A 27,224-nucleotide genomic window follows, 5' to 3' on the forward strand; every position below is an offset into this window, starting at 1 on the left:
TCACTGCAGTGGAGGGTGGCGCTGCTATCCGCTTATCGATTGCTCTCCGCCCCGCTAAAATCCACCACAGCTACGCATGCTGAACTATTGAGTCACTTTCGCATGTCCGATCGTCACACCTCCCTCTTCCAGCCCACCATGTGAGCACTTCCAAACTTGCCGGGCTTGTAAATGAATCTTTTTCTAACTTCTCTTTTTTGAATTGCTGTTCACCTTATTATAATTTGTGATGATCGGCGACCATCTACCGCTTCCGTCTCGGCGTCCTGACGCCATCACCAAATCACTGCATCCAAGACCGCGAGATAGCGAGTCAGAACCAACCAAAATTTCTATTTGAGACCATAAATACTCCATTAGATACAAACAAGTGGTCGAGATATTTAGAACAATTTTACTATTAACAAGTTTATCACTGTAAGCAAAAAAGCTTCTCGATGTATGGGTTTCACTTTGTTGCGAACTGGTATCCAGCTCTCCTGTGAAACTCGACGGCGTCTTGTTGGTCATCAACTGTCGAACTGCAAAAAAAAAAAAAAAAAAAAAAAGGAAAAAACCATTATGTTTCAAACTATAAATTTTGGGTAACTTTTTCTTTCGAACGCCTCTCCGCCTGGTGCGTCTACCCCACCTTTACTTCTAAACCGCTAAATTCCGGCCCCTTAGCGTTACGACTGCGTCATATTGTCGCATGCCGCAATCCTGGCGGTGGCATAGCAGAGGGGATCGATGTGACAGACGACTGCTTTGCAATACCCGCCAACTTGGCGCACAGGCTGTTCACCGTGCAGTTGCCGGATACTACGGCAGCCATTCTCGGACGCCGCGACCCCAACGACGCTTACGTTTGTTCGCCAACTCCTCCAGCATGTCTTAAACTCACTACCAGGTTCGCGACAGCGTGACGCGCCAGGTTCTTTGATGCACTATGTTAAAAAGTGTGAATCAGCTCGGATAAACAAGTGGTGTAGAACGTTAAAAATACCAGGCGGAGTTGCGTTTCAGATACACTTGCTTCAGTCGAAGCGGAACGTATCCAAGGCACGTTAACACCGTCAGCTGCACTGGGCTTGTAGTACTGAGCGAAGGTCATGCTGCTATGAACGAACAGAGCAAGTGCACATTTATCTTTCACATATGTGGCGTTGGTGCCTGTAGATGGCGACTACAGCAATATCCTCATCGATTCGCTGCTAATGCGCCGAGAGACCGACAAACAGTAAGAGACAGAACGCCGAGCCGAGATTCGAATGGTTAGTGGGCAGATCTAAAACTGCACCATGGCTGCCTTTGCCTCCTCTGCACTCCTCGAACGCGTCCGAATGCGAGAGCAAAATGGCGGACGCCGGCTTTTTGTGTTTTAACGCGTTCAACAATTGCAGTGGATACAAGAGCTGATTTTGTGTGAACTGCACTCGTCGAACGCGTTGGAATTCGCAAGCTTAAGGCCCATTCGCACCCTTGCAACCGAGTACGGCTAACCGAGACAAGACCGGATTTCAAGCCTCTTGCGACGCTTTACGACCGGATATGCACTGCTGGGAAGCTTGTCGTAAGTCATCTCAGGAAGCTTGAAAATCGGCATTGTCTAAGTCGGCTGTAGTCGAACGCAAGTGTGTGAACGGGCCTTAACGGGCCGCCGGTGTTCCGCGTTCTAGAAGCTCTGTTACACACCGACGTCGAGCGTTGCAAACGTGGCGTAGCGCAGGGCACACATACATTGATCCGTCGCAAATATCGAATTCCTCTTAGCCGTCCAACAAAAGGCCCATCTTTTGAACGACGCTGCGGTCGCTGCGTTCAACGTGGGAGTATAACAGAGCCTTAACGCGCTTGACAACCCCAGTGGGCGGAAAGGCAGCCATATTTAGGACTACCCACTAATTCTTCTGATCAGAACTCGGTGTCCCGGCGTCCCCGCGTTCTCTCGCCTTTTCTTTTCCCGCAGACTCTCGGAGCATATTCGCGGTTGAGGCGCAGTGCGTTCGCTCATTCGCGATTGCTTAGGTATCATATGGGGAACGTTATCGCCATCTGCTCTTTCTCGCCTTAATACGAACTATATGCTCCTCTGCAGCGCTGTAGAGACTTTTCTCGTTCGTAAGTCTTGTACTAAAACCGAACCGTCGCTGTCTTTCGACGAACTGTTTGAAAAGCTTCTGCTACTCAAGTGCCATTAATTTCATTCTCCTTTGTTTGCGAGAACCTTTCATGAATAAAGAGAGATGTTTTTCTCAATTGAAAATTAATGTTTGTTCGTTTCTTGCACCACATTTGGGACTCGCATTTTATCGGTCATTACCTAGCTTATAGTTCATTGTTAAATATTTTTTTACGGAACATGACGTCATTCGAGGAATAAAGGTATTTCAGTATTTGTATCTCTGTATTCTTTATACATTTTTTTTTCTCTTTTTGCAAAGTATCTCCGAAATATCCGCATACCGCAAAAAGAAATGTATCTCAGTATTTCTATCCCGGAATACGTTTTTGAGCATCTCTACCCAGGCCTAAATGGATATTTCGCTCGGCGCTCTGAAGGCCCTATCACACCGAGACAACAAGAAGGCAACAGCAACACAACACGGTTTCTAAAAGTCGGGCAACTTGTTGCTCGCTCCCCGTGTTGTCTGATAAACCTGTCAAACCGCGGCAACAGCAGCACAACGTAGGCAACAACAAAAATGTTGCCTCAATATGGCAGCTTTCGGCAGCAAGAGCAGCGGCAACTTGCTTTGGACAACGTGTGTTTCGCTGAACTGTGCCTAATTAAAGGCCGGCAACACAACAACAAAGCTTTGATGTCAGAGCTAGTTTTCCATCAATATATTTTTCAATTGCTTGGTCAAATAAAGGCTTAAAAAACGTTATTTAGCAAAAAATTAAGGCTGGCGTGCAGCTAAAATAATTGGATGATATTTTTATTCCGGAATTACGGAAAATTATTGTCAATATGATCACAGCTACGGTCGTGAATGTTCAGACTGGTGTTGAAATTATAACTGCCCAGAGACCAGCTGATGTTCTTTCTAGTGAAATAAAATTGCATGGCTACTCACCCGCTGATAAAGTATAACAAAAACAATTCAGAAAAGCAAACATTAAAAATCTAAGCATAAAAACGACCACTCTGATCATGATTGTTGATGCTTGAAACATGGAAACAGCCACAACCAGACACCTGATTTGTGTCAAAATACCCATGCCATTTTGGGAAAGTAAGCAATCACATAGCAGGCTGGAGACACATAGACAGCCTTGAAAATATTTATTCCGACGGTTTTACGAAGGCCAATAGTTTCGGTGCCGCCGCTCTTAAGCACTGTCAGTTCAGCTAAACACCACGCGACAAAAGGCGCTTGGGAGTACTGTCGGTGCTAACTCAATTTTACTGTAAAAATATGAATTACATCAGAGAAAGAGCCGGACAAAAACGCTTCAAACGGCGGCGCAAATCCCGAACATATATCAGCAATCCCACTTTACTCGGTTAGGGCTATCTGTTTTGCCTGCGAATGAAGATCATTTTCTTCATTCGCATTTGTCCAATCACAGTCACTGGGTGAAGTCGTCTGTGGTAGTTTGCGGCCCTTCGCACACACTAGCGCTTTGTGGAATCCCCATTCCAGCGACTCAGTGTCTCACAAGAACAAAGGTAAACAATCAAGATGGTGTAGTATTCCACCTGTTGTCCCCGCCGTCAGCGCGGTGTGACAGGGTGGTCCGACATCAAAATTGGCCAACACGATTGCGGGGCCGCAGCAACATCTTGTCCGACTGTTGTCGTTGCCGCGATTAGACATGGTCTCCATATACACGATTTCTTCGTATTGCCGGATAGAGTTGTCCAATTGTTGCCTCAGTTTGACAGGGCCCTAAGCCTTTCCGCGCGAGAATGGGGCAGTCAAGAACTCAGGTGCAAGCAGCGGCTGCTCGACGGTGGAAACGCACCCACGAGAGAAAACTTCGTCGATGGTTTCGCGCCTACGATCTCGCCATGAGTGTTGGGGTGGAACGCATTTGACGTCAATGAGTATCAAAGAGAAAGTTAGCGAGCAAAGAATTGAAACGCGGGTGCGATCAAACAGTTTGTGCAGCACTTTCTCGAGAACCTGTTGTTTGGTGTGTGATCGGTTGTGGTTTACGCGAAACACCGCCACGACGCAACATCCTGGAAATTTTTGGCCAACAACTAATCAGTTGGTGCAGTGGCCGTGAGTATGCCGGTTCGCCATGATCTGTGTAAAAGTGCGGACTAATGTTTTTATATATATAGATATATATAGGCCTCGCAATTCGTTTAGCTCTCTCCGTGGTTTGCGTCAATATACTTGTGGTCACGTACGCACGCACCCACACAGCGGCTCCCGAGATAGCTTTTCTCCGTTCGACAGAGCAGCCCCTGAGAGCTTAAGATTACTTTACCCGGCTCAAGTACAGCGTCGTCAGCAGACCTTACCGCGCGCTTACAGCGGCTCCGCGCAATATCCGTTGCATAACGTTGGTTAATATCCTAGCAATCTCACCATCCACAGCGGACCGCCGGACACTACTCTCTTGTCCGACTGCCGTATTTCCTCGCGGTTGCACCACTTGACCCCACCGCGAGGGGGCGTGAAGTGATGCCTTTGTCTTTCGTCCTTTGTATCCTCGCCACAGGGGTACAAAGGAATGCGGCGCAGGACGACAAAGGGAGACAAGTAGAGTAGAAATAGAGAGACGAGTCGACTTGGGACCAGCGGCCTGGACGGACGCCGACAACGCGTCTTCATCATTATTCTGAATTCAGCCCTATCTGAACTAAATAAAACGTTAGTGTTTTTACCGACCATTCCAGACCAGTTCAACATCCGAGTCGAGTCTGGAAATACCTAAGGCGCTACAGTCTCCTAAAGTTTTCTGTGGAAAAATGGACCCTTCATATTTCTCAGAGCCTACCGGAAGCGAACTCAAACTTTCCGTGTCGACGGGAGACGCTAAATACAGGGGCGGGGTTAGAATTGCCGAAATAAGGGGAAAAATGTGGCGGAAGTGGAGAGGGTGGAGCAGTGTTGGCGGTAACGCATTAGAAGTAACGGCGTTATCGGTAACGCATTGCTTTTTTTTTGGTAACGTAGTAGCGTACTCGTTAATTTTTCAAAACACTAACGGGTAATGTACTTTCGTTACTTACTTCAGATAACGTGTAACGTGCTACATTACTCGTTACTTCTTATTCCCAAGACTTAACAAAATTGCACTTAAATTTTTTTTGTGTGTTATTGTCGCCAATTGCCATGTCAAGTGTGGAGATTTTTTTTCGTTTTCTTTTATTTTCTTTTAAGTTTTAGGCGAAACCGCAAAAAAAAAGAAAAAACGATAATATATTTAGGTTCAGTTTTTGCATGAACGTAATGTTTCTCGAAATATGGCGCGTACGCATACCGTACCGTAAAAACAGTAAAACGTGTTCATCCATAATTAAAGAAAGTCACGCAAAAGTTACGTCCGTAATTGTTTTTATCGGTCTGGGTAGCGGTGACGCGTTCCTTTTATTTTTAGGTAACGTAGGTTGGTGACGCATTAAACTTATTTGCAAGTAACAAGTGACGTTTTTTTTTTTTTACTTTGTTTCTGTAACGCCTACAACACTGGCACGGAGTTTCCCTGTCTACCGTGTGAACCTACCTCTCTCCACGAGCTACATTGGCTGCTAGTCAGTCACCGGCAACTCTGTGCACAAGAGTTTAGTCGTAGGAATTCTAACAGCCGTGGAATATTTTGATGAAGGGCTACACTGTTTAAAATTCCGATGTGAAAATTAACCTTATTTTTTTAATGTTAGTCAGTAGGTCTACAACAGTTAATTTGCTCATTATCCGTTTGCACTACCAACCTGACATTCGCCGCTCTAAGTAATGCCCTTCCGACGAAATCACATTTTCCTTTTAACTGTTCATTTCTAAACCGTACTAGCAGTACTTTGTCAAGAGCCATTTATTTTCTAATGATGATTATTTCTGTCTTCGTGGCTCAGAGCAGTGATCGATAAAAACCGCCCACAACAGAGTTGGTTTTCAAAACAAATTCTGGCAGCTTTCTGGTTAAAAGAACAAATGGGGAAGTGAAACAAACAAGGTTTACACCAAGTACCGGAAGCCCTGTTATTCGATATTTCAACCATAAGACATAAACGGCGGCGCACGAACAATTAAAAAAAATGAAAAAGCAAAAAAAAAAAAATTAGGAGAATAATTTACTAAATTCAATGTGACTGCCATTAATATCAAAACCCAAGATGCCTGTTTAGGAGCGTTTTAGCTGAGGCGCTCTTTCCTTAAAATCGAATCCTACTTCCGAAAAGACACACACACACAAAAAAAACGTTTTATATGGCAGTTCTTTTCTCAGTGGCTTGCAGGCTTCAAATATTGAAATAATTCCGCTACAAATCAAATCAGAGGAATTGCTGCGAACTTACTTAATAGGAAAAGATTTATACCGCTGCGAGTCGAGGTCAGAAGGTGAATATCTGAAACGAAAGTATGAGAGAGTGATAATTTAGCAAAACAAATGCCGAGACAAGGAGGCAAAAGAGTTACTGACAGTTTAAAGACCGCGAGGTGTGAGCAGCCTCGGGCACCTCGTTGTCACTCCGCTGCCAATAATATAATGGCAATCGCCCATAAGAACATTGATTAATGATTCACTAATCAACAAGCATGAACATACCAAGTCAGTCTCTATGCTTCTTAAGTTGTCCCACACTCCTGATTACTTACAGATTCCGCCATGGAGCATCCTTCATGTGCGTTTAAAGGTGCAGTTTCATTAATGGTAAGTTAAAAGATAACTCCGGAACATTTTTCTTTATTTCCGGATTACGGCTGTTTTTAGTGACAGGAATGTTTCTGCATTGCGAGGTATAGTTTCTTTTTTGGTGCCTCGTGTAGTTTCGCAGATAGCATACCTCAAAGTTTTGTTTCGGAGGCGTTTGGCTGTAATGACTGAAACTATCGGATGAAGCATGATGGCAACCCTTGTGATTAGCGGCATAGCCATCATGGGTCGCAAGGTTCGTACCACAGTACCGCAAAACATACAACAGGCCTAGCCGCAAGAGCAGTTTCGTTCAGTCAGGTAAGATGCTATGCCTGTTTTAGTGCTTTGCTCTGTAGATAGCGTCCTCCGCAGCGAACATTAATACAAAGTCATCAAACTGCCGGCCGAATAGCGAGTTCGCCAGGATAAAAGTGGGCTTAGCGCAGGCTCAGAGCGCGTCCCCATTAATACTCTAAGGGCTACAATCTCGATATGTGCAAGGCACATTGCAGAAGAGTTGTGGAGGCCAATCGTAAGCCCACGTTGAGCAAACGTGAACTAAACTATTGTCGGCAGTGAATACCACCATCGTCACCACAGCGTTCTCGAGCGAGCAGGGAGTCAATAACCTCCGTGCGCGATCGCTGAGGTGGACTGACAAACGGCGGTAGCTAAAAAATATCCATAACAAGCATAAATAGTCCATTCGGACGATTAAATAAGTTGCGGAAAAACACGGCGAAAGAAGTCGCAGTATGATCAAGTAATCTTGAGTACAAACATGACATCGGGCACGAAATTGCTTGACAAACAGCCAACACGCTGAATACCCGCCGAGAGGCAGGTGGTAGGATTTTCAATAACGGTCTTCGAGTGGTTCAGGTTTTCTCGTTAGTGTGGTAATGTGGAGGTGCACGTATTTAGTTTCCATAAATAGATATCAGTCATTTATTTCGGTTCAATTTTCGACCTGAATTACCCTTTAATACCCACTAATCGTTTGAAGTAGAGTTTACATCAACATCATCATTCGAACGAAAACAGACGCATTTACGATAATTTAACTTCCGTTTCTTTTTTTAAACTAAAATTATGCAACAAGCCATGCAGTTGGACTAGTTGGTGGTTCCTACTTCTGTGAATCAGCGCCCTGTCTGAGTGTATCTTCGTCCTAGTCCTACGTCGTTTTTCGCGCTGTTCCCACCAAACTAAAATTATTATTTTGAAGCTATGCACTACATGGTTGTTTCTTCCTTAAAATGCCTCCAGAGTTTAACCTTGCACTTGATAAAAGAGGGCCCACTTTTTTTTCACTTAGTTTCTAAATAAATTAATCCCTCTTTTCAAAATAATATTTCGGAGCTCGCCAAAATAAAGAGACACTTCGCACATTTGAGATGTTTCTGAATAAAAAAAAACTGGAATGTTTGCATCTTTCTCATAAAAAAATAATTTCAAGAGGATTTCATATATTGTTTTTGTTACAGGACTTCTTAAAGGTTTCTTCTTTATATCTATACCCGTTTTCGCCTCAAGAAGCGTAGTAAACAAATTCGACTCTTCCTGGACTATTATTGATTTTCCCTTTTACCTAGAGAAATAAGGTTCATGTAAGTAAAGTCTAGATTATATATACGTTATATTATTGATAAGTACACGTTCCAAACAACAAAAGGACCGCTTTTTCCTTCAATAGCCGAATCTCACAAGAACAACTTCACACCGCTTATGAACAATGTGCAAAACTTACTTTTTTCTTGAGGTGAAAATAGGTATAGAGATTCTTGACCCACTATTTTATGTGCAAAGCGTCTGTAAATTTTTTTTTCTTCTAATCTAATGCATTAGGTCGGGGGCAGAATGCGCCCCATGTTTTGAGATGAGCCGTGTGCAACTTTGGGAGCCTTACTGAGTTCCAAAGTGTCGCTTAATTTAGCCATATTGAGCGGGACGTAGCGTGCCAATTTAGGCTCCGCATATGAATGTACGGCAATACATTTCGCGCTAAGGAAGTCCCTAGTTCATGAAACAAGAGACGCAGTGTTGGCTGCAGCCATGATGACAGAAGTGTCTGAGGACACGCCTCAACCATGTTCAAAGCATGCTTTCTTCACACATGTGCACTTTCGACATATCTACAGACAGAGTTTCACGGCCAATCTGACGGACCGTCATACTAGAACACATACATGTTTGCAGACTGGTATTTGTGTGGTGTATTTCCAGCGTGACCGGGCTTTAATGTTTTTATAAAACACTACCACTAAATGAACTGTGTTATAAAATATTTAATAAAAACAAAAACTTACGCGCTGCTCCTTATACCGGATTCTGTGCTCCTCATATGGCTAAAGGTCGTCGTACTGGGAATGGTGGCGTGCCACCCGCTCGAGAGAAAATCCTCGGACGCTTTAGGCAGTTGAGAAGTTTCCTCGTCGTGCGACCGTCGTGGTGGAACCGCGTGCATCCCTTTGGGCCTGAGGAGAGGGAAACAATGTGACCAGCTTAAGGCTGGCTCACAGTCTGGTATTTTTGCGTTAGATTGCGATAGACCACATTCTGACCACGGTCGAAGAGGGGAAAGGTGTATGCGTTCTCAGTTATCTGACTAATAACGTCACAAGCCACGGAACATCAGGATTAATTTTCGTAACCTTTTTGCATTTCGCTCCTGCGCATTACGCTTTAACCAAGGTACCCCCTCCTAAAATGTTATTCAGCGTTAAAACGAAACCAATGTAACACTTATCTTGCCTTTGATAAGACTTCGTCGCATGCAAATTCAAAAAAAGGCGGAAGACAAAGAACATCTGACGAAAATAATCCCGGGGGAAGGTGAACAGCTCGGTTGCACCGTTGCATTTAATTGCAATATAATCATAAAAGAAGCATCTGATCGGTTCTAAACCTGTCACCGACAGTAGATTAAATATGCTGTTTGGTAGCACGGCGGAGGCGCCGACTTTGAGCTCCTGGTGTGACGAGATCGTCCAACCTTCAAGCTTGCAGCTAAGCCGCGCTCACGGTTGCCAAGCTGTTGTCCTGCTTCGAAGTGTGAATTTCTTTTTTCACAAGGCTACAAGACTTGTTCTTGAAAGTGTAGCGCTGTCAAACGCGTACTTGAGGCGTGTCGGTACAGTTCCCTTCTAGAAAAGTCAGCTCGTAGCAAGGAGCGCTAGGAAACGTTATCGGAGCTAACCTCACGCAAAATAAAACCCAAAACAACATGCTCACACCAAGGGCTGGCTCATAAGTTCATCTGTAGCAACCGGCACCTCCCCAGGTGCTTTGACTTTGGAGTAGACCGCCGCTAACTTCAATGCCATGATTATTGCCGGTATGCTTAAGAGCAGGTACACTGTAATACTTAGCCAAAATGCGTTCTGAAACACAAAAGAAAAACAGTCACTTCGCTAAAGAAATACCGAGAGATGTCTGAAATCTCCCTGGGTTAGAGTTTGACAGGAGTTTGACTATTATTTTCACGCGTGAAAATTTTAAACATATTAAATACCGATACTGTTTAGATTGTTTCACATTAACGAATTAATTAAATCGTTAACGGGTCATATATTTGTTTTAATTTTGTATAAACATACGTGGATATGTTCTAACATATAAAATATCTAATAACTACGTAATATATTCTTCAACATTGAAGAGTACACGTATTTCCTGACAGCATTATGTTTTTTCGTGTAGAAATTGGGCAAATGTATTGGAGGAATCCAACATCGTCGAATACTCTGAACGTTTTCAAGTTTCGAAAAAAGTTCATGCCATCCAGTATCTATTGATTGGCGGCATCCGCTGAGTTGATGTGACCAGCTTGTACTGACGACGACTCTTCGCCGACATTTTTCAATGTGCATTTTGCGCCATGTGGGTTGTAGTCCTGGGTGGAATCTACGAGTACTTAATTTATCACAGTAATGGCAATGTTTCATTGCCATGATTACGTTATGAAGAAAGCAATTTAGTAGATATTTAATTCTTTAATTGCGTGCATTTTTAAAAGAGACATAATTACTTTCTATATACCAGTCTCCTGACAACCGGGCATAGAGTAACTGCTAGAGAATAAATCTGGTGGTGTGACCTAAACAATATGGGTAAACTCCGAGAATGCGAGAGGTATGGGGAGATGAGGCCACGCGGGGACGTCTGAGAGTTCAGCTATGATTGGAAAGATAGATGGTAACTGCAAACGCTAGTTGCCCTTACCTCTACCCACTGCTCAAACCCGTTCGACCGCCGAACGCCGGCGTTCGACCATGAGACACTGCGTGGGGAGCACATGACGCTCGTGTTTGCCCTGACTGAAAGGAGTGAGTGGATAGCTGCAAAGGACGGTAGTCTTTGCGTCTTCTTCTAATTATTCCAATCAGATCTCGACGTCTTGACGGCCCACGTGGTCTCATTCCCTCCCCTCGCTCTACTTATCCTCGTAAAGCCTTTCGCAGAGAACAGAAGGCGCCACATACGAGTTCTTGTCACCGTCACTGGTGGCCGAAAGAAGACAATACTGGGAAGTGCATGCTGCCGAGCAATTGAACACGAGCGTTGCGTCACTGTTCGGCAGGGCACTCGGATGCGCGAGAATAAAATTGTCTCCACTTCGTTTATTCATTTCTGGGGTGAAGGCGAAATTACTGCTTGGGCCTGCATTGATTGCTGACGCTGAGCCTATCACAGTTGCAACGCATAAGATGGCGCTATACATCTAACCAAACTTCTTTGTCCCCCAGGTCTAGGCTCGAGGATAACGACTTATGATCAAAGTTAATTATCCCCGATTTGATTCCTGTTCTAGCCCATTTCAATCTCGATGAGTACTGAACCGCTGTGCGATTGTGTATCACCACCTGATGTACTTAAAATGTTCTAAGCCAGAAGTGTTACTGTACGGGGTAAATTGCTTATCTGCAACGGAGTAGATGAGGTACCCCTTTGTGCGGAATAACTCGCCGTTTGTCTAAACGCACACAGAACTCAATTGACTTCATCAAGCCTATGCTAAGCCACCCGGTTGTCAGAGAGCTGAAACCACAACAATGCTCGCGTGGAAAATCTTGTTGAACCTTTGGTTTTTATACTATGTACAAAGCGCGACGCAGTTAACACCGAGAAGCAATCGAAGTGTTTTTTTTTTGTATGTCCTCTTCCAACTAAATGGTCTAGTCAAATCTCAGTGACAACTCAAGAACTCAAAGTGCAACGCATTTGAATCACGAACGTTTTTTTGCATCTTAATTTTCGGGTTGACGTTCTTACCGTATGAGAGCTTAGCTATGATTGAGTAAGATATTACGAAAATTAAAAAGCGCAAAAGACAAGGACAAGAGGGAGAACGCTTTTTAATTTTCATAATGTTTAACCAACTAGGCCAACAAATCATTTTGCTTGGGTAAGATATCATTCAAAGTTTAATCAATGTTACTAATTTAGGCAGGTGTATAAAGTTTGCCATGAGTACTTTTACCATTGTGTTTATTTTTATGTGGTCTTTTTCCGGAAAGGTACGTCTTTGAGCTGTTTGTAGTCAGGAGAAAGAATGAACCTTGGGCTGAATTCAATTATATTGGGTAATTTCAGTGGCTGCGGGGTCGATGGTTGCAACTCGCCACTCTCGCCTTTTCAAAGCTGTATGTTACTATAGTATGCTGTAATTTGCTGATTTGCGTCAAACGCTCAGTCGAATAAAAAATGTAATTTGCTATAATTACCCCGGCTCCCCAAAGTGCGATAAAACGCTTACGCCATGTTCGCGCTAGCTTGGCCGAGCAGTATGCATTGTAATGAAAAAAGAATTGCTCCGCCATGTTCACGCGCGAAGAAGTAGCAATGCAACCTTACAGTAAATATTTACTCAGTATCGTAATTGCAATTTCATTACTTTTAGCCAGCCTTGTACCCATTACTTAAAAAATGCAAGGAATTACAATTGCAAATTACGGAGCCTCAGATCTCATGGATTTATCTTACACGTTAGTTTCACTGAAATGCCCTGGATTACTTTACTCGTTACGTTACAAATAATTCTAAGTTACTTTTCCCGTACACTTATCAAGAAAATACTTGAAACAAATCTAATGTTTTCGAAAATGTTGTCCAACACTATTTTCCTGTTTTGATACGCCCTGATTATGGTAGTTCTTGAAAGAAAAAAAAAGGTTGTTTTTAAGAGAAAGAGTGTAGGTGCACTGCGATCACCTGAAAGCTGACAAGGCAGCAAAAGCTGCAATCACAGCCACCGACCCGCTAGGTTATGGCGACCGGAAGGTATCTCTGGAATTTTAAAAACCAAACTTGCGATGTGCATGCTCACTAACAGCGTCTAGCTCCACCAGAAGATCAAGAAGGTAACGCCTACTCGGCATTGTCGTCTTGATATTCGTCTTTCGGATTTTTGAATTTGCCTTGCACGTTTTTCTAGTGTTTCTAGTGACCGTTCATTGAAAAAGCGTGTTTTCTTTTCGGTTATTTTCTTCTTCGCAATGTTTTCTAGTTTGTTGAACTTATTATCATTACGTTGCTGAATTGTCGGCTCATGAAACACCAGTTTCTTTATTATGCTCATTTTTTAAAGAAGAATGAAGCAATTAAATGAATTCGTTTCTAATATTAGTAATCAAACAAAATTACAAATCACTGCCGAAAAAAAAAAAGAACGTGCTAGTTATAAGTTTACTTGAAAAAGTAACGGATTGCATGTAATCCTTGACTTGACACGGATTTCTTCTTAAGTCTACTTCTAGCTTCCGGTAGTTCGTAATGTTATTCAATTATGGTATAGAAATTTTCAGGAAAGTAATTGGAAGTATAATTTAATTGAAATATCCTAGTAATATAATCACTCTTGGTGGAAGCTCAAATGAATCATGCACTACGGGGTCAGCTTGCTCAGATGCGACGTTAACTGAGAAACCTCTGTCAGCAAAGTTCAATATGGAGAGCGTTTCCTCTGTAGTTTTAATATTGTGCTTCAAGTATATTTCTCCTGTAGTCAGCTGAAACCAGGAGCAATCAAGACTGGAATTTAGCGAGAATTGTTTTTAAGGCTCAGCTTGTGGTAAACATTTTGGGGTTGAAAGTTTGTGCGTAAAATAAAGTTAAAATATGCAAGGTACACCTAAGCGAGAATACAATCTTGGCCTCGATCTCTGTTTTACTAAACAATGTAACGAGCTCTTGGTACATTGACATCGATCTAAATGTAACAATGGGATATTCCTTGTTTGTTTGTTTGTTTGTGTTCTCTAGAGAAGGAGTGCAATCATTGAACGCTGTTTCTTTTAGCATCTCTCGGCACGAACAAATACCGCGAAAAAACACTGGGATGTACAATTAAGCTCCCAACATCGACATGCATAACATAATTTAAAAAAAAAACAGTAACTAGTCGTATTATCCGGCGAAGACTTCTCACCACAGGTCCCACTAGACCGGGACAAAGGGCGTCAACGAATGCATGGAATACATCATAGAGTGGCTTCAAGTCTCCAACACGCTCTTTGACCTGGGGATGGCGAGGAAACAAAATATCACGAGGCTGCGCAAGCGTTTACAAGCATACAATATTCCCACGGATAGATGGCTGGATGCATACGTCTGAACTCTACCTATTGGACGGTGGCTAGCTCCACATAACCTGTCTGGCGGTAGCACATTACAGCGACAGCGCTAGCACATCACGGATCTGAACAAGCAACATCGGCGGCCGCCATTTCTTGGTTGTGAAGTGTCTTTTTGATTCGAACGGAGCTAATTTCGCGTCAAATGTTGATGCAACCCTCGTGACCACTACATGCTCACAGTGTTTGCCCAAGCAATGGTGGACCATGAGATTCGGCACAGCAGCTACTAGAAGGCTCTTATTTTGAAAACGGCATATTCTAGCATACTGGAAGTCACTTGAAGCACAGTTCTAAAACCAAACTCAATAATTATACTCACGGGTAAGAGGGATCGGTGGCATTATACCAACGAGGTATAGGGCATTAGAGTGATAAACTGGCAGCTGAAAGTGACCCCCAATTGACCGCCGCCATGTTGTACAATTTTGACCACTAGACACGTGACCAGGCCAAATCTATGACGTAACCAGACCAAATCTCTGGCGTCAACGAAAAGATGGCAGCGCCCAGTGCGTGTCGGAAGCGTTGTGGGCGTTGATCGGAGTGTGTGGATTTCGTGAGCGGAATTCGGTTTTTGAGGGTTTTGTGTGCTCTCCCGCGTAGGAATAACGTGAAGTACGAGGGAATGAGGCTTTTCTTTTTTATTTAATTCAGAGTAAGCCAGATTCGGTCCCGTGCTTCTCGTACGGGCTCGGATCACTACCTCGGACATCGCTCGGTCGTTCGAGTTTAATTAAAATATCCGCAATCGTTAACCACGGGAGCTCCTCCATAATCGCTGAGTCGAAGGATACGTCGAACCCATCCGGAACGCGGAGTCTAAAGGTATGTAGGACGTAACCAGAACGCGGAGTTCTAACGCTACGGCGGACGTGCCCGGGCAATTTTCTTAGCTTGACCGTCAAGATTCGCATTTGAAGCAGCGAGAGAAGTGTTGAAATCTCCGAACTGCTCGGTGCTGAGCTAACTACGGACCACTTCACTATGTGATCCGTAGTGACGTGAAAAAGACCGACGGCGGTCACTCCGGGCGGACGGCGGCTCCCGGCCGCCTGCCGGGTGCCTTCTGTGAAGGGGCGACAGTCGTGTAAGCAGTACTGTACCAGCTTCTCTTATAGTTATGTTGTTCTCGAGCAGCTTCCCGATCACTAAACCCCGCAAACGCGTGCCGAAATTTCAAAAGGTGTCTGCCAACCTGGAAAGCCTTGAACTCCCAGGGAATTTCGGATCATCTGGGAAAGTCAGGGAATCATTCAAAAAGTGGGCTAAATAAGGGAAGACGACTAGTGAAAGCGGCATGGCGGTTGCTCGTCGGCATGGCCATGCTGAATGACATTGCCGAAATGTCATCCTTCGACTCAAAAACTCAAGGAATTTGATCAAAATAGTCAGGGAAAAACTTGAAAAATTCGGGGAATTTGAAATCAGTAGTTTGTTAGCACAATGTTTGATTTTCTTGGCACTCCACGCGTTTTTACACAGGACAGGCACACGCCCGTGTATCACACGGCAGCCAGGCCAAGCGGCTGCCAGCCACTTATGCAAGGTCGATAAGACGCAAGCGTGGAACGCTTTCGGACTGCTGTAAATACACCAGCGGGAGCGTCCGGCCGCAGTCCGACTGCCCACGCTAGGACACCCGACACAGACTCCGCGTCCTGGGTACGTCTGACGCATCTTTAGATTTTGCATCCTAGGTACGTCAGACCTATCTTTAGACACAGCGCCTGGTAATAGTAGTGAATAGGGTCACGTTCAGTGCGCAAGTCACTTTATTACACTCGGAGAGCGGAATTCCATTCCCGTTGCGCAGGTAGTTCCCGAGCTAGGCATGCACTTGAAGACTATGTTTCACTCTTTCATAAAGCAAGCTTTGCGGGACCCCTCCGCCCTTGTGCACCCATTCGCAGGTCGTGTCGCCTTTCCTCACGTAACTCCCGCAGGTTCAGTGAGTTGCCGAGCCACTGCAGCCCTGGCGTCGCTCGGTACATACAAGAGGCGGCTCACGTCGGTCGTCCAGCAGCGTACTGGAGGGACGCAAAGCTAGCAGCCTCCTTGGTGCATGCAAGACGAGGCTGAACAGAGCTCCAAGCTCTTCTGACGCACATGTGCACTCCAATGAGACCGGTGTCGCACCCCGATTCCTAGAGATGTGGTCGCACTGGCAGTCTTGTCGGTCCCTGGGGGCCGTCGAGGAGTGCCAGAAAGCAAAATTCCATCCTTCTTGCGCAGGTAGTTCCCCAGCTAGTCACTTCCTTGACGACGTCGCACCCTCTCTGGAAGCAAGCTTCGGGATGCTCTTGTGCACCCATTTGCAGGTCGTGTCGCCTTTGCTCACGTAACTCCCTCAGGTCCAGCGAGTTGCCGAGCCGCTGTAGCCCCGGCGTCGCTGGTCGTGCATCCTGGTCCTGGTCGTGCATCAACCACCGCTGCCCATTTCCGCTGAGTGCTTGGGTGTGGTAGCTTGACGTGCTTTCGCAGAAGGCTGTATGCCTTTGCCGAGTAAAAATGGAGCGTGAGGGCAAACTTGCGCACATCCTCTGTACATGCGTTTTTGTTGCGCCTGACTCTTTTTAAGACGAGGTTGCGCATTGTGTTGGTGAATGCTGGCTTAGGAAGTCGTGTCCTCAGTTCACGGAGCAGCGTGTTCAGCTTCCTAATCCTGGCCGTCTTCCGATTGATCTTCTTCTTTGCCTGTTTCAACGGTTTCCTCGCCTTCTGCAGCTTTTGCCTACTCGTGGCCAGGACCCTGAGCAGTCGTGGTGACACAGCTGCGTACGAGTGGTCACCGAAGGAAGTGTTGCGTCGCTTGAACACAGCTTCAGGGGGAGTCTCTGACGTCGTAGCCTGAGAGGGGGAAGTAACAAGCTCCAGTTTTCAGGTACTTCGGGCGACTAGTTGCACAACTTGCAAAGGTGTGTCTCTTGTATCTGAAAGTGGTGGTCAACGAATCACTAGAAAAGTGGCATCTTTGGGATCAAGTTGATAGGTTCGAGTAAAACATTCAGGTTCTTTGCAACACTTTTAACCACCACCATTATAATAATTCCATGGCATGCTGTATGCTTTTTACAATCATTCAATCATAAGTGGGTTACGTGTTTTCAGTATATACTGATATACATAAAAATATGACCTCCAAACGATTTTTCTTGAAATCTGCAAAAACCGAAAGAACCCGAATTGAGCTTGCTTTGAAGAGAAATTGCACTTTCCACGGCAGGGAACCTTGATAAACGTCTGTACTTTTGTTGAACCACAACACCGACCGCACTGAACTGTCTGCGAGGCTGCTCTTTTTCTTTGGGAATTGTTTTTATGTGCTCCATTTAGCAATGAGTAGTGCATATCATGTTGTGTCTCCTAGAAACGCCACAGATATGCATTTCCTTTTACCACATAAGTACCGTGACACTCCGAGTTTTAGTCAATATCAAAAAAAAGACACTGATAAGCTCAAAATTCGAGAGAACAAATAAGCACCAAAAAATCACCCCCATTTTTAAAAAAATAAAACTACGAGAGCACCTCAGCTTTCTTTCATGATGTGAGAATGCGTGAGCATTACCTTTGGCCGAGCTATATTGACGTCAATGAGCAAGGTTGACCCAATGAATAGCACACTAGTTTTGCGATCATGAGAGTCTAGGTTCGAAACCGGGCAGGGGATAATTTATTTCTAGGTTTATTTTTTGTTTGATCACGTGATTAATAATTAAGTCACATGACGAAAATGATAACGTGAGCACAGCTGTTTGTTTTTCTCTTATTTTCTTTTTCCTTAGATTGCGTCGCATTGGTCACGGCATTTGGACACAACTTTTGGTTACAGCTTTTGGCTGCACCCTTTGATCACAGCTCTTCTTTTGCTCACTGAGCCAGGTAATACTCACAAATTAAAAAACACCCAAAACATGGAACCCTATTCATAAGCCAGAACTCCCAGCACCCCCTTTTTGTGGGTCAGTGCCAGTTCTGGCCAACGCATAAAAGGTGTGGTCACATATCACACTGCACAGTATAACCTGCCAAGAATGCATGCCCGGCACACAGTCTTGTGGAATACAGGCAGTCTTGAATGTCACCGCTCGTTGTTCTGCTGACAGGTCTCACCCTCCAGAGAGGCAGCCTGGATCGACGACTGATCAGCCAACCCCAGGAGAGGCCCAAGCTGCTGCTGGTTCTGGAAGCAATGTAAAGCTGGTTACTTCCCCCTCTCAGGCTACGACGTCAGAGACTCCCCCTGAAGCTGTGTTCAAGCGATGCAACACTTCCTTCGGTGACCACTCGTACGCAGCTGTGTCACCACGACTGCACAGGGTCCTGGCCACGAGTAGGCAAAAGCTGCAGAAGGCGAGGAAACCGTTGAAACAGGCAAAGAAGAAGATCAATCGGAAGACGGCCAGGATTAGGAAGCTGAACACGCTGCTCCGTGAACTGAGGACACGACTTCCTAAGCCAGCATTCACCAACACAATGCGCAACCTCGTCTTAAAAAGAGTCAGGCGCAACAAAAACGCATGTACAGAGGATGTGCGCAAGTTTGCCCTCACGCTCCATTTTTACTCGGCAAAGGCATACAGCCTTCTGCGAAAGCACGTCAAGCTACCACACCCAAGCACTCAGCGGAAATGGGCAGCGGTGGTTGATGCACGACCAGGACCAGGATGCACGACCAGCGACGCCGGGGCTACAGCGGCTCGGCAACTCGCTGGACCTGCGGGAGTTACGTGAGCAAAGGCGACACGACCTGCAAATGGGTGCACAAGAGCATCCCGAAGCTTGCTTCCAGAGGGGGTGCGACGTCGTCAAGGAAGTGACTAGCTGGGGAACTACCTGCGCAAGAAGGATGGAATTTTGCTTTCTGGCACTCCTCGACGGCCCCCAGGGACCGACAAGACTGCCAGTGCGACCACATCTCTAGGAATCGGGGTGCGACACCGGTCTCATTGGAGTGCACATGTGCGTCAGAAGAGCTTGGAGCTCTGTTCAGCCTCGTCTTGCGTGCACCAAGGAGGCTGCTAGCTTTGCGTCCCTCCAGTACGCTGCTGGACGACCGACGTGAGCCGCCTCTTGTATGTACCGAGCGACGCCAGGGCTGCAGTGGCTCGGCAACTCACTGAACCTGCGGGAGTTACGTGAGGAAAGGCGACACGACCTGCGAATGGGTGCACAAGGGCGGAGGGGTCCCGCAAAGCTTGCTTTATGAAAGAGTGAAACATAGTCTTCAAGTGCATGCCTAGCTCGGGAACTACCTGCGCAACGGGAATGGAATTCCGCTCTCCGAGTGTAATAAAGTGACTTGCGCACTGAACGTGACCCTATTCACTACTATTACCAGGCGCTGTGTCTAAAGATAGGTCTGACGTACCTAGGATGCAAAACCTAAAGATGCGTCAGACGTACCCAGGACGCGGAGTCTGTGTCGGGTGTCCTAGCGTGGGCAGTCGGACTGCGGCCGGACGCTCCCGCTGGTGTATTTACAGCAGTCCGAAAGCGTTCCACGCTTGCGTCTTATCGACCTTGCATAAGTGGCTGGCAGCCGCTTGGCCTGGCTGCCGTGTGATACACGGGCGTGTGCCTGTCGTGTGTAAAAACGCGTGGAGTGCCAAGAAAATCAAACATTGTGTCTAACAAACTACTGATTTCAAATTCCCCGACTTTTTCAAGTTTTTCCCTGACTATTTTGATCAAATTCCTTGAGTTTTTGAGTCGAAGGATGACATTTCGGCAATGTCATTCAGCATGGCCGTGCCGACGAGCAACCGCCATGCCGCTTTCACTAGTCGTCTTCCCTTATTTAGCCCACTTTTTGGAATGATTCCCTGACTTTCCCAGATGATCCGAAATTCCCTGGGAGTTTAAGGCTTTCCAGGTTGGCAGACACCTTTTGAAATTTCGGCACGCGTTTGCGGGGTTTAGTGATCGGGAAGCTGCTTGAGAACAACATAACTACAAGAGAAGCTGGTACGGTACTGCTTACACGACTGTCGCCCCTTCACAGAAGGCACCCGGCAGGCGGCCGGGAGCCGCCGTCCGCCCGGAGTGACCGCCGTCGGTCTTTTTCACGTCACTACGGATCACATAGTGAAGTGGTCCGTAGTTAGCTCAGCACCGAGCAGTTCGGAGATTTCAACACTTCTCTCGCTGCTTCAAATGCGAATCTTGACGGTCGAGCTAAGAAAATTGCCCGGGCACGTCCGCCGTACCGTTAGAACTCCGCGTTCTGGTTACGTCCTACATACCTTTAGACTCCGCGTTCCGGATGGGTTCGACGTATCCTTCGACTCAGCGATTATGGAGGAGCTCCCGTGGTTAACGATTGCGGATATTTTAATTAAACTCGAACGACCGAGCGATGTCCGAGGTAGTGATTCGAGCCCGTACGAGAAGCACGGGACCGAATCTGGCTTACTCTGAATTAAATAAAAAAGAAAAGCCTCATTCCCTCGTACTTCACATTATTCCTACGCGGGACAGCACACAAAACCCTCAAAAACCGAATTCCGCTCACGAAATCCACACACTCCGATCAACGCCCACAACGCTTCCGACACGCACTGGGCGCTGCCATCTTTTCGTTGACGCCAGAGATTTGGTCTGGTTACGTCATAGATTTGGCCTGGTCACGTGTCTAGTGGTCAAAATTGTACAACATGGCGGCGGCCAATCGGGGGTCACTTTTGCCTGATGAACGGTATACTAGTTTATCACTCTAAGGCCCTCTACCTCGTTGCATTATACGCACATGCGTGAGGCATGTAGTTGAGAGTAAATAAAAGAGCTAAGACTTTATTGGACCCTTTCCTGAACAGTCGCAGTATGGCTTCTACGTGCTGAAACCGCCAAATGAACACTCAACGTGTTAAAAAAAATTGGAGCCAAAATTACTTATGTGCAAGCGGCCAGATTGAGCAATAGTTAGAACAAATACTTAATACAGATAACACGTATTATTAAAAGATTTTCATCTAAAATTAACTTGTCTCGTAATAACAAAAACACAATAATTAAAAAGGACGTTATGCAGCTACTTGAGCAGGCATTAGGCCAATCTAATGACATAAAAATGCCGCTTACCTCGCCTCTGACATGATTTACGTAGGCTTCATACAAGCCCTTCAGCCGACTCTTGAAGGAAAAGTTGGGCTCGTTTCCGAACTTTTTGATAAGATAGTAGGTTTTATTGAGTTGAAGATTAAACTTTTGCACTTCCGCATTGACGATATCCTGGCCACGAGAATTTAATAAGTATGTTTGAGAAATTTCGCAAAGACCGCGGCACTGAATACATTTTTTTGAAGCAGTCGTAGACCATTGAGGACGCCTATAAATCTTTAGTTTTCTTAAATTCAATGTGCAGTAATTATAGCCCGCATGTTTAGTTAGTTCTCGTGTTCTAAGCAACAAAGTAATAGTTCACTGTGAGATGGAGCCCCTCTTTTATCAAATACATGGCAACCTTCCTTCCGTGATACATACATTGTCGGTTTAATGTACGAGAAAAACGTTACAAAGACTCGGCCGGGCTCCCTTACTCAAACGAAAGACATCAAATTTACCTTGAGGATTTTTCCATCCGGTCCCGTGAGCTTGAATAGAGTGTCGATGTTTGTTTTGATGCCATCCTGTAAAATAAATATTTTATAAATCAGTCATTTGAGTCTTTGAACTTAAAACTTTAAAAGCAGGAGCGGGAAGTTGAACGACCTTCAGGAATTCTCACTCATGAGAAATTACACTCAGCGCGTGCCCGTGTTTTTCTAACAGCAGAGGTCAATGATCAACATTAGTTGTACATAATCCGTAGAAGTTCAGGTTGCCACAAATTCCCGCTGTAAGTTGAGATGAATTTAGCGATCGACGTTTATTTTGAATATGTACAATTCAGCTGCACTGCTGGAATAGTCTTAGAATTCTATATGACTTAAACACACGAGAGTTATCTTGGTGTTATTCTTCCTCTTCTGGACACCGGATGGCGAGATAGCTGTAACAGTACTGCCAATCTTGTCGGCGAGACGGTTCAGGGTGAAAAATGGACGTCACGACGTGCAGGTTTTCTCAGTGTTACTCGATCAAATGAGTTGAAAAACTCCCATGGAGAGCTGATCCCTTCTCATACCACTCAGCCGGGCTAACGCTGATTGAAGAGCCAACCTTCTTTCTCGCTGCAGCGCGTCTTGCAACAGCAGTTTAAAACACGGCCGCCACGAGCAAGCACGATGGCGCTTCAAACAAAATTTGCGAATGTAGGGGCTATCAGCGGAAACTGGCGTGTGTCAGCGCGTGTCTTAAGGAGAATCACGCTCTCCGTGGCAGGGAGGCGCCATATGCCGTCAACCATGTTGGACGTCCCTCGTATCAGCTCCTGTTGATCCCCATCTCACCAGAGGAACCATCACCCTCGCAACAAATATGGTGTGATACTGTCTCCTGCATGGTCAAGGAAGGACCTGTTGGGCGACTTTTTGAGCCCAGTTGAGCCGCAAACCTTCATTGTTCGGCAACTGAAAAACCTTCTCCGACGTCCCCTGCTCTAACCGTACCGGGCCATCGACGAGTACGGCCCCTTTTGAAGCGACACTAGCGCCACCGCGCCACCGCACCCCTCGTTTCCCGAGAGGAACGGGCTCCCGCCGCACCCGCTGCTGTACTCCTTGCTACGTCTACCTCAGGCTCAGCGCTGGCCTGCTTCCAGCATGGCCGGGGCCTCCCCATCACTTCAGTCCTGCCCACCGCCCCGCGACCTCACCAAATGGACTGCGGTCTATCCGAGCACCAAACCCACAATACAAAATTACACCGTCATCCTCAAGCCGCAGAATGGGTTCGATCTCACGTCCGTACGCCCATCGACCTTCACAGAAGCCGTCATGCAAGCAGCCAACTTCACCCCTATGGAAATCCGAGAGACCATACTGAAGCTTCGGCCTACGCAAAACTTCGCAGTCATCGACCCATTTCGTTTCGGCCCGAAAAAAACTGGTCCAACTTCAAACCCTTTGACTTCAGCAAGATAATTAACCCATGCTATACTTGCGCAACGGCCTCGTCCACGGTGTGTCTGCCCTCCCCCCCCCTGCCCCCCCCCCCCCCCCCACACACACACAAAAAAGAACTCGTAGCGCACCTCCACTCCCCGGACCCCCGCATCATCCCCGCCCTTATGATGGGCAAGTCAAAATCAGTGCTTTCGAAACATATTTTTGGCGACAAAAAACTCGGCTGCTGTCTAGAACAGCATGTACCCAGGTTTCTAACTCGTTGGTTTTTTTACCTTTTTAAGTTGCAACACTCATGTAAAACTCAATGTATAAAATAAACTTCTGATTACGTATTAAATAACTGATATTTTGGGCATGGTTCAAAGTATTTCGGCGGCTCAAGGGTTGGAAGGCTCTGAAAGGCTGCAAGGGCTGAAGGGCCAGGGAGGCTGAAGAGGATTAAAAGGCTGAGAGAGTCTAATAGCACATCAGGCTGAAGGGTCAAACCAGAAGGCGGATAGCGGAAGGGGCAAATCGTCACCCTTGACGTCATACAACACGCCATACTGAACCTTTTTCCGATAATCCTCTTCTCGACTAAAACTTGCTTCCCATTGTCGCGAGTTTCGGAGGGCCCGGTTGCGCACAACTAACATTGTCAGCCCCTATATATGCTCGTATTTCGTTCTTTTGCATGTCTCTTTTTTCATGCATAATAGTAGGCGGCATAAAAATCAATGCAACGCGGTACACCAGCGCGATGCAATTGCGTGCTGACGGGAGCATAAACATTGGGCTACCCTTTCGTTATAGTCTGCAATGAAAGACCGCAAGACAGAGCGAGGGAGATCCGGAGAAAAAAAAATCAACTCCTTTGCCGCAACGAGCTCAGCTAGTTCCGAGTATTGGTTTCTCTTTCGCCGCGAGCTAGAGACACGGCTTATGTTCGGCGCAGTCGCGTTTCTATAATCATGTTTTCCGCAGACTCCGTCTACTGCGGCAGACATTCCGACAGGCTCTAAAGAAGTCCCGTTTACACCGCAATCGCAGAAGATGGCACCTCCGAATAAATAAGACCCATAGGCACATTCGCGTTTAACGGTTTTGAGCGCGGACCGGCGTCTTTGAGGCAGGAAGCGGTGACTAGCGCTACGAAGCACGATGTCGTGCAACGGCGCGCTCTGAGCATGCTGAAGTTTGAAGCGGGTGCGCGTCACGATAGTCAAAGCAGACACCAAAAAATGAAAAAAGGGTCACGTTACCGCTGTGCCACTCGGCGATGAGTATCCGGTTCTCGATTCGTGGAACTTGCTTTTTTCGTTTAGGGGAGTGGCGGGGACTGCGGGAGCAAGTTTGCCCAAGGCTCAAAAATTCGAGCCTGACGAAATGTCGGGAAACCCGGTTGAAATGTAGTGACATCTGCCAAGATCGACCACTTCGACACAGTCACTGGGCGCCACCATGTTGCCGTGGATTTCGCTCACTAGTAGTGAGCCGCCAGTGACGATAGCGCGTTCTTATTCGTTCTCGACTGTGGTCGGACAGCGTGTCAACGCAACTGTGCGTATAAGCTTTGCGCAAGCGCTCTTCGCCACGTTACGCATCCGCTTGCCGCTACTCAACCCACCGCGTTCAAACGGAAATGTGCGTATGGGCCTTACGACATCCACGAAGTGCTCACGCGCTTACTTTGCACGCCACAGGGGCGCTTCTTGTCATCTAGTCTCCACATCTGTACACAGTTTCTCCACACTAACACATCACGTTCTGTGTTACCACTGGTTTTGCCACACTCGTACAACAAATGGACTACTTTTCATTTAGCAAAGAAGGTCCTTGCTATTTCATCTCGGTTCTTCATGGGTGTTCTATGTTGAAAGGCTTTGTATTGTAGCAGACCCTTTTCAAAAATGCGAGCCGTATAGTTCCTAATGCACCAATTATCCAGGCCCGCCATTGCTTGGGAGCACATTCTGAACGTGTAATGCATACGAGGGCCACGTGAGTGTTCGGCGTGAAATAGGCTCTGCTCGCGACAGCGTTCGGCAAGATCTCTGATTAAATCCCGTGATGCGTGCCCAAGAAAGGGCGACCGCCAGTGTTGCTTATTCTAATTTTAAAAGGTGCCTATTAGGGGCAAGTTTTTCCATAATTATAATGTTTCTTCGTCTTTTTTTTTTGTAAAATGTGTTTTAATATAGAATGCATCCAACAAATATGAAAGCCTACTCACAGTTAAGGTGAGCAAGCTGCTTGCGTTGTTTACCAGGACGGACAAAACTTTGCTGGTGTCATTCAAAAAATAAGAAAGGTTGTGGACCAGAATCATTGCAGGGTCAACCTGGGAATAATCGTGCAAGACAGAATTCAACGGAACATTTTTAGGCAGCCTTACAAAACGGCGGAGTCGAAACTTATAGAAAATGTTTCCATATTCATAATCGGTCTGAAGAGATTACGCTAATTTGACCAAGTCTAAAAAAGCCCGGAGAGCACTAAATATGTAACTGTGAATGAGCTGGGCACATATTGTGTGTGGGAGATAACGTGGCGTCACGTGTTCACATGACTGAACGTCACGCGACATTAGGGCGTCACGCGATTTCATAAAGTCAGAGTAACATGACGTCACAATTTCACGGGACATCGTGATATCGAGCGACATAATGACGTCATAGAGCTATGCCACGTGACGCCGTTACGTAAGAGGGTCACGTGGCATTGTGTAACTCTGGCATCCGGGTGTCACATTGCCCAGCTTTTTCACGATGTTAGGTGATTTCGAATGTTGAAGGGGCGGTGCAACGATATTCAATTGGAATGTTTTTCACTTTATATGACCTTACTGGCATTAGTGGGTCTCAAGGGTGCTTGCAAGAAACGGCACTGGACAAAAAATTTCTTGATAGCGGTGTAATTTCAAAGACAAAAGGGAGTGTTTTCATTGCATCTCTCCTTCGCAAAACTTGATGGCGTAGCTGGGAGGTCACGTACCGCCCAATTATGATGTTTGAATGCTGCTCATAGATTGGACCCGAGCACTGCGTGGGCACTCGATTAGGGCTCGTGATAATCGATAGCTGTAGACGCGTTTGGGTTGTGGCCCGTGTCCAATCGCTGCAATGTCGACAATAGTGGAATCATAACAACGTCTGAAACTCAGCGCCTGTCTTCTGCCTTGCCGACCCCAGGGCGTGGCTATGATCAAAAGTGGAGGCATATAATCACCTTCGCATTACGTGGCCGCTTGTTCAGAGAGCGAGCTAAAATCGAATTCGATCGCGTATGTCGAAAAACGAACGGGTGCTTCACAGCTCATTAACGACAGGGATCCGATCTAAGCGGTACTTGCGCAAAGTATGAAAATCATTCCATCGATTCTTTAAGTCTAGAAAACATTAAGTGTCACAACGTCATGTACGCTGTGGCGTCACGTGATGATTTTTTTGTGACCGTACTTAATGAGGGCATGGTGTAAAACAGCACACAATGGACAGAACAACAGAAGAGAGAAACAAAGGCCACACAAGCGTTGACTCGCAACTGATATTGATAAGAAAAAGGAAAACGACGTTCATGCATATAAAGAGAACCAAAAGGATGAAGTAGACTACAATCACACCATGCATATTTGCAATAATAAAAAAGCTAAGAAACCAAACAAATATGATAATATAAAGGCACGCATGCAGGACAGATCTCTAGGAGAGGTAACACTTAGGGACGGTTGCACCAACATCGCTTACCTTTGTTTAAAGCGGCTTTGTTCTAAGTTAGCTTTGCGTTTTAAACCGAACTA

At 45.9% G+C, this 27,224-nt stretch overlaps 1 protein-coding gene and 1 long non-coding RNA gene across 2 annotated transcripts in view; both read right to left on the minus strand.

The window, feature by feature from the left end:
* Positions 1-421: 421 nt before the first annotated feature.
* LOC121838374 lies at positions 422-9,239 on the minus strand. Its single transcript, XR_006078476.1, has 3 exons — positions 9,111-9,239; positions 6,461-6,511; positions 422-521 (listed from the first exon to the last, which is right to left on the minus strand). It is a non-coding gene; the product is annotated as an uncharacterized LOC121838374 (long non-coding RNA).
* A 792-nt stretch (positions 9,240-10,031) lies between these two features.
* The window catches only part of LOC120839842, a 30,948-nt gene continuing 13,755 nt past the window's right edge, over positions 10,032-27,224 (minus strand). Inside the window, exons 2-4 of the mRNA XM_040210209.1 lie at positions 22,001-22,066; positions 14,231-14,320; positions 10,032-10,184 (exon numbers count right to left, since the gene is read on the minus strand). Of these exons, the coding sequence (XP_040066143.1) occupies positions 10,032-10,184; positions 14,231-14,320; positions 22,001-22,066 (309 nt within the window). The remainder of the gene's footprint in view (positions 10,185-14,230; positions 14,321-22,000; positions 22,067-27,224) is intronic.

This window comes from Ixodes scapularis, unplaced genomic scaffold, assembly GCF_016920785.2.
Source record: "Ixodes scapularis isolate PalLabHiFi unplaced genomic scaffold, ASM1692078v2 PGA_scaffold6__148_contigs__length_123643588, whole genome shotgun sequence".
NCBI classification, from domain to species: Eukaryota; Metazoa; Arthropoda; class Arachnida; order Ixodida; family Ixodidae; genus Ixodes; species Ixodes scapularis.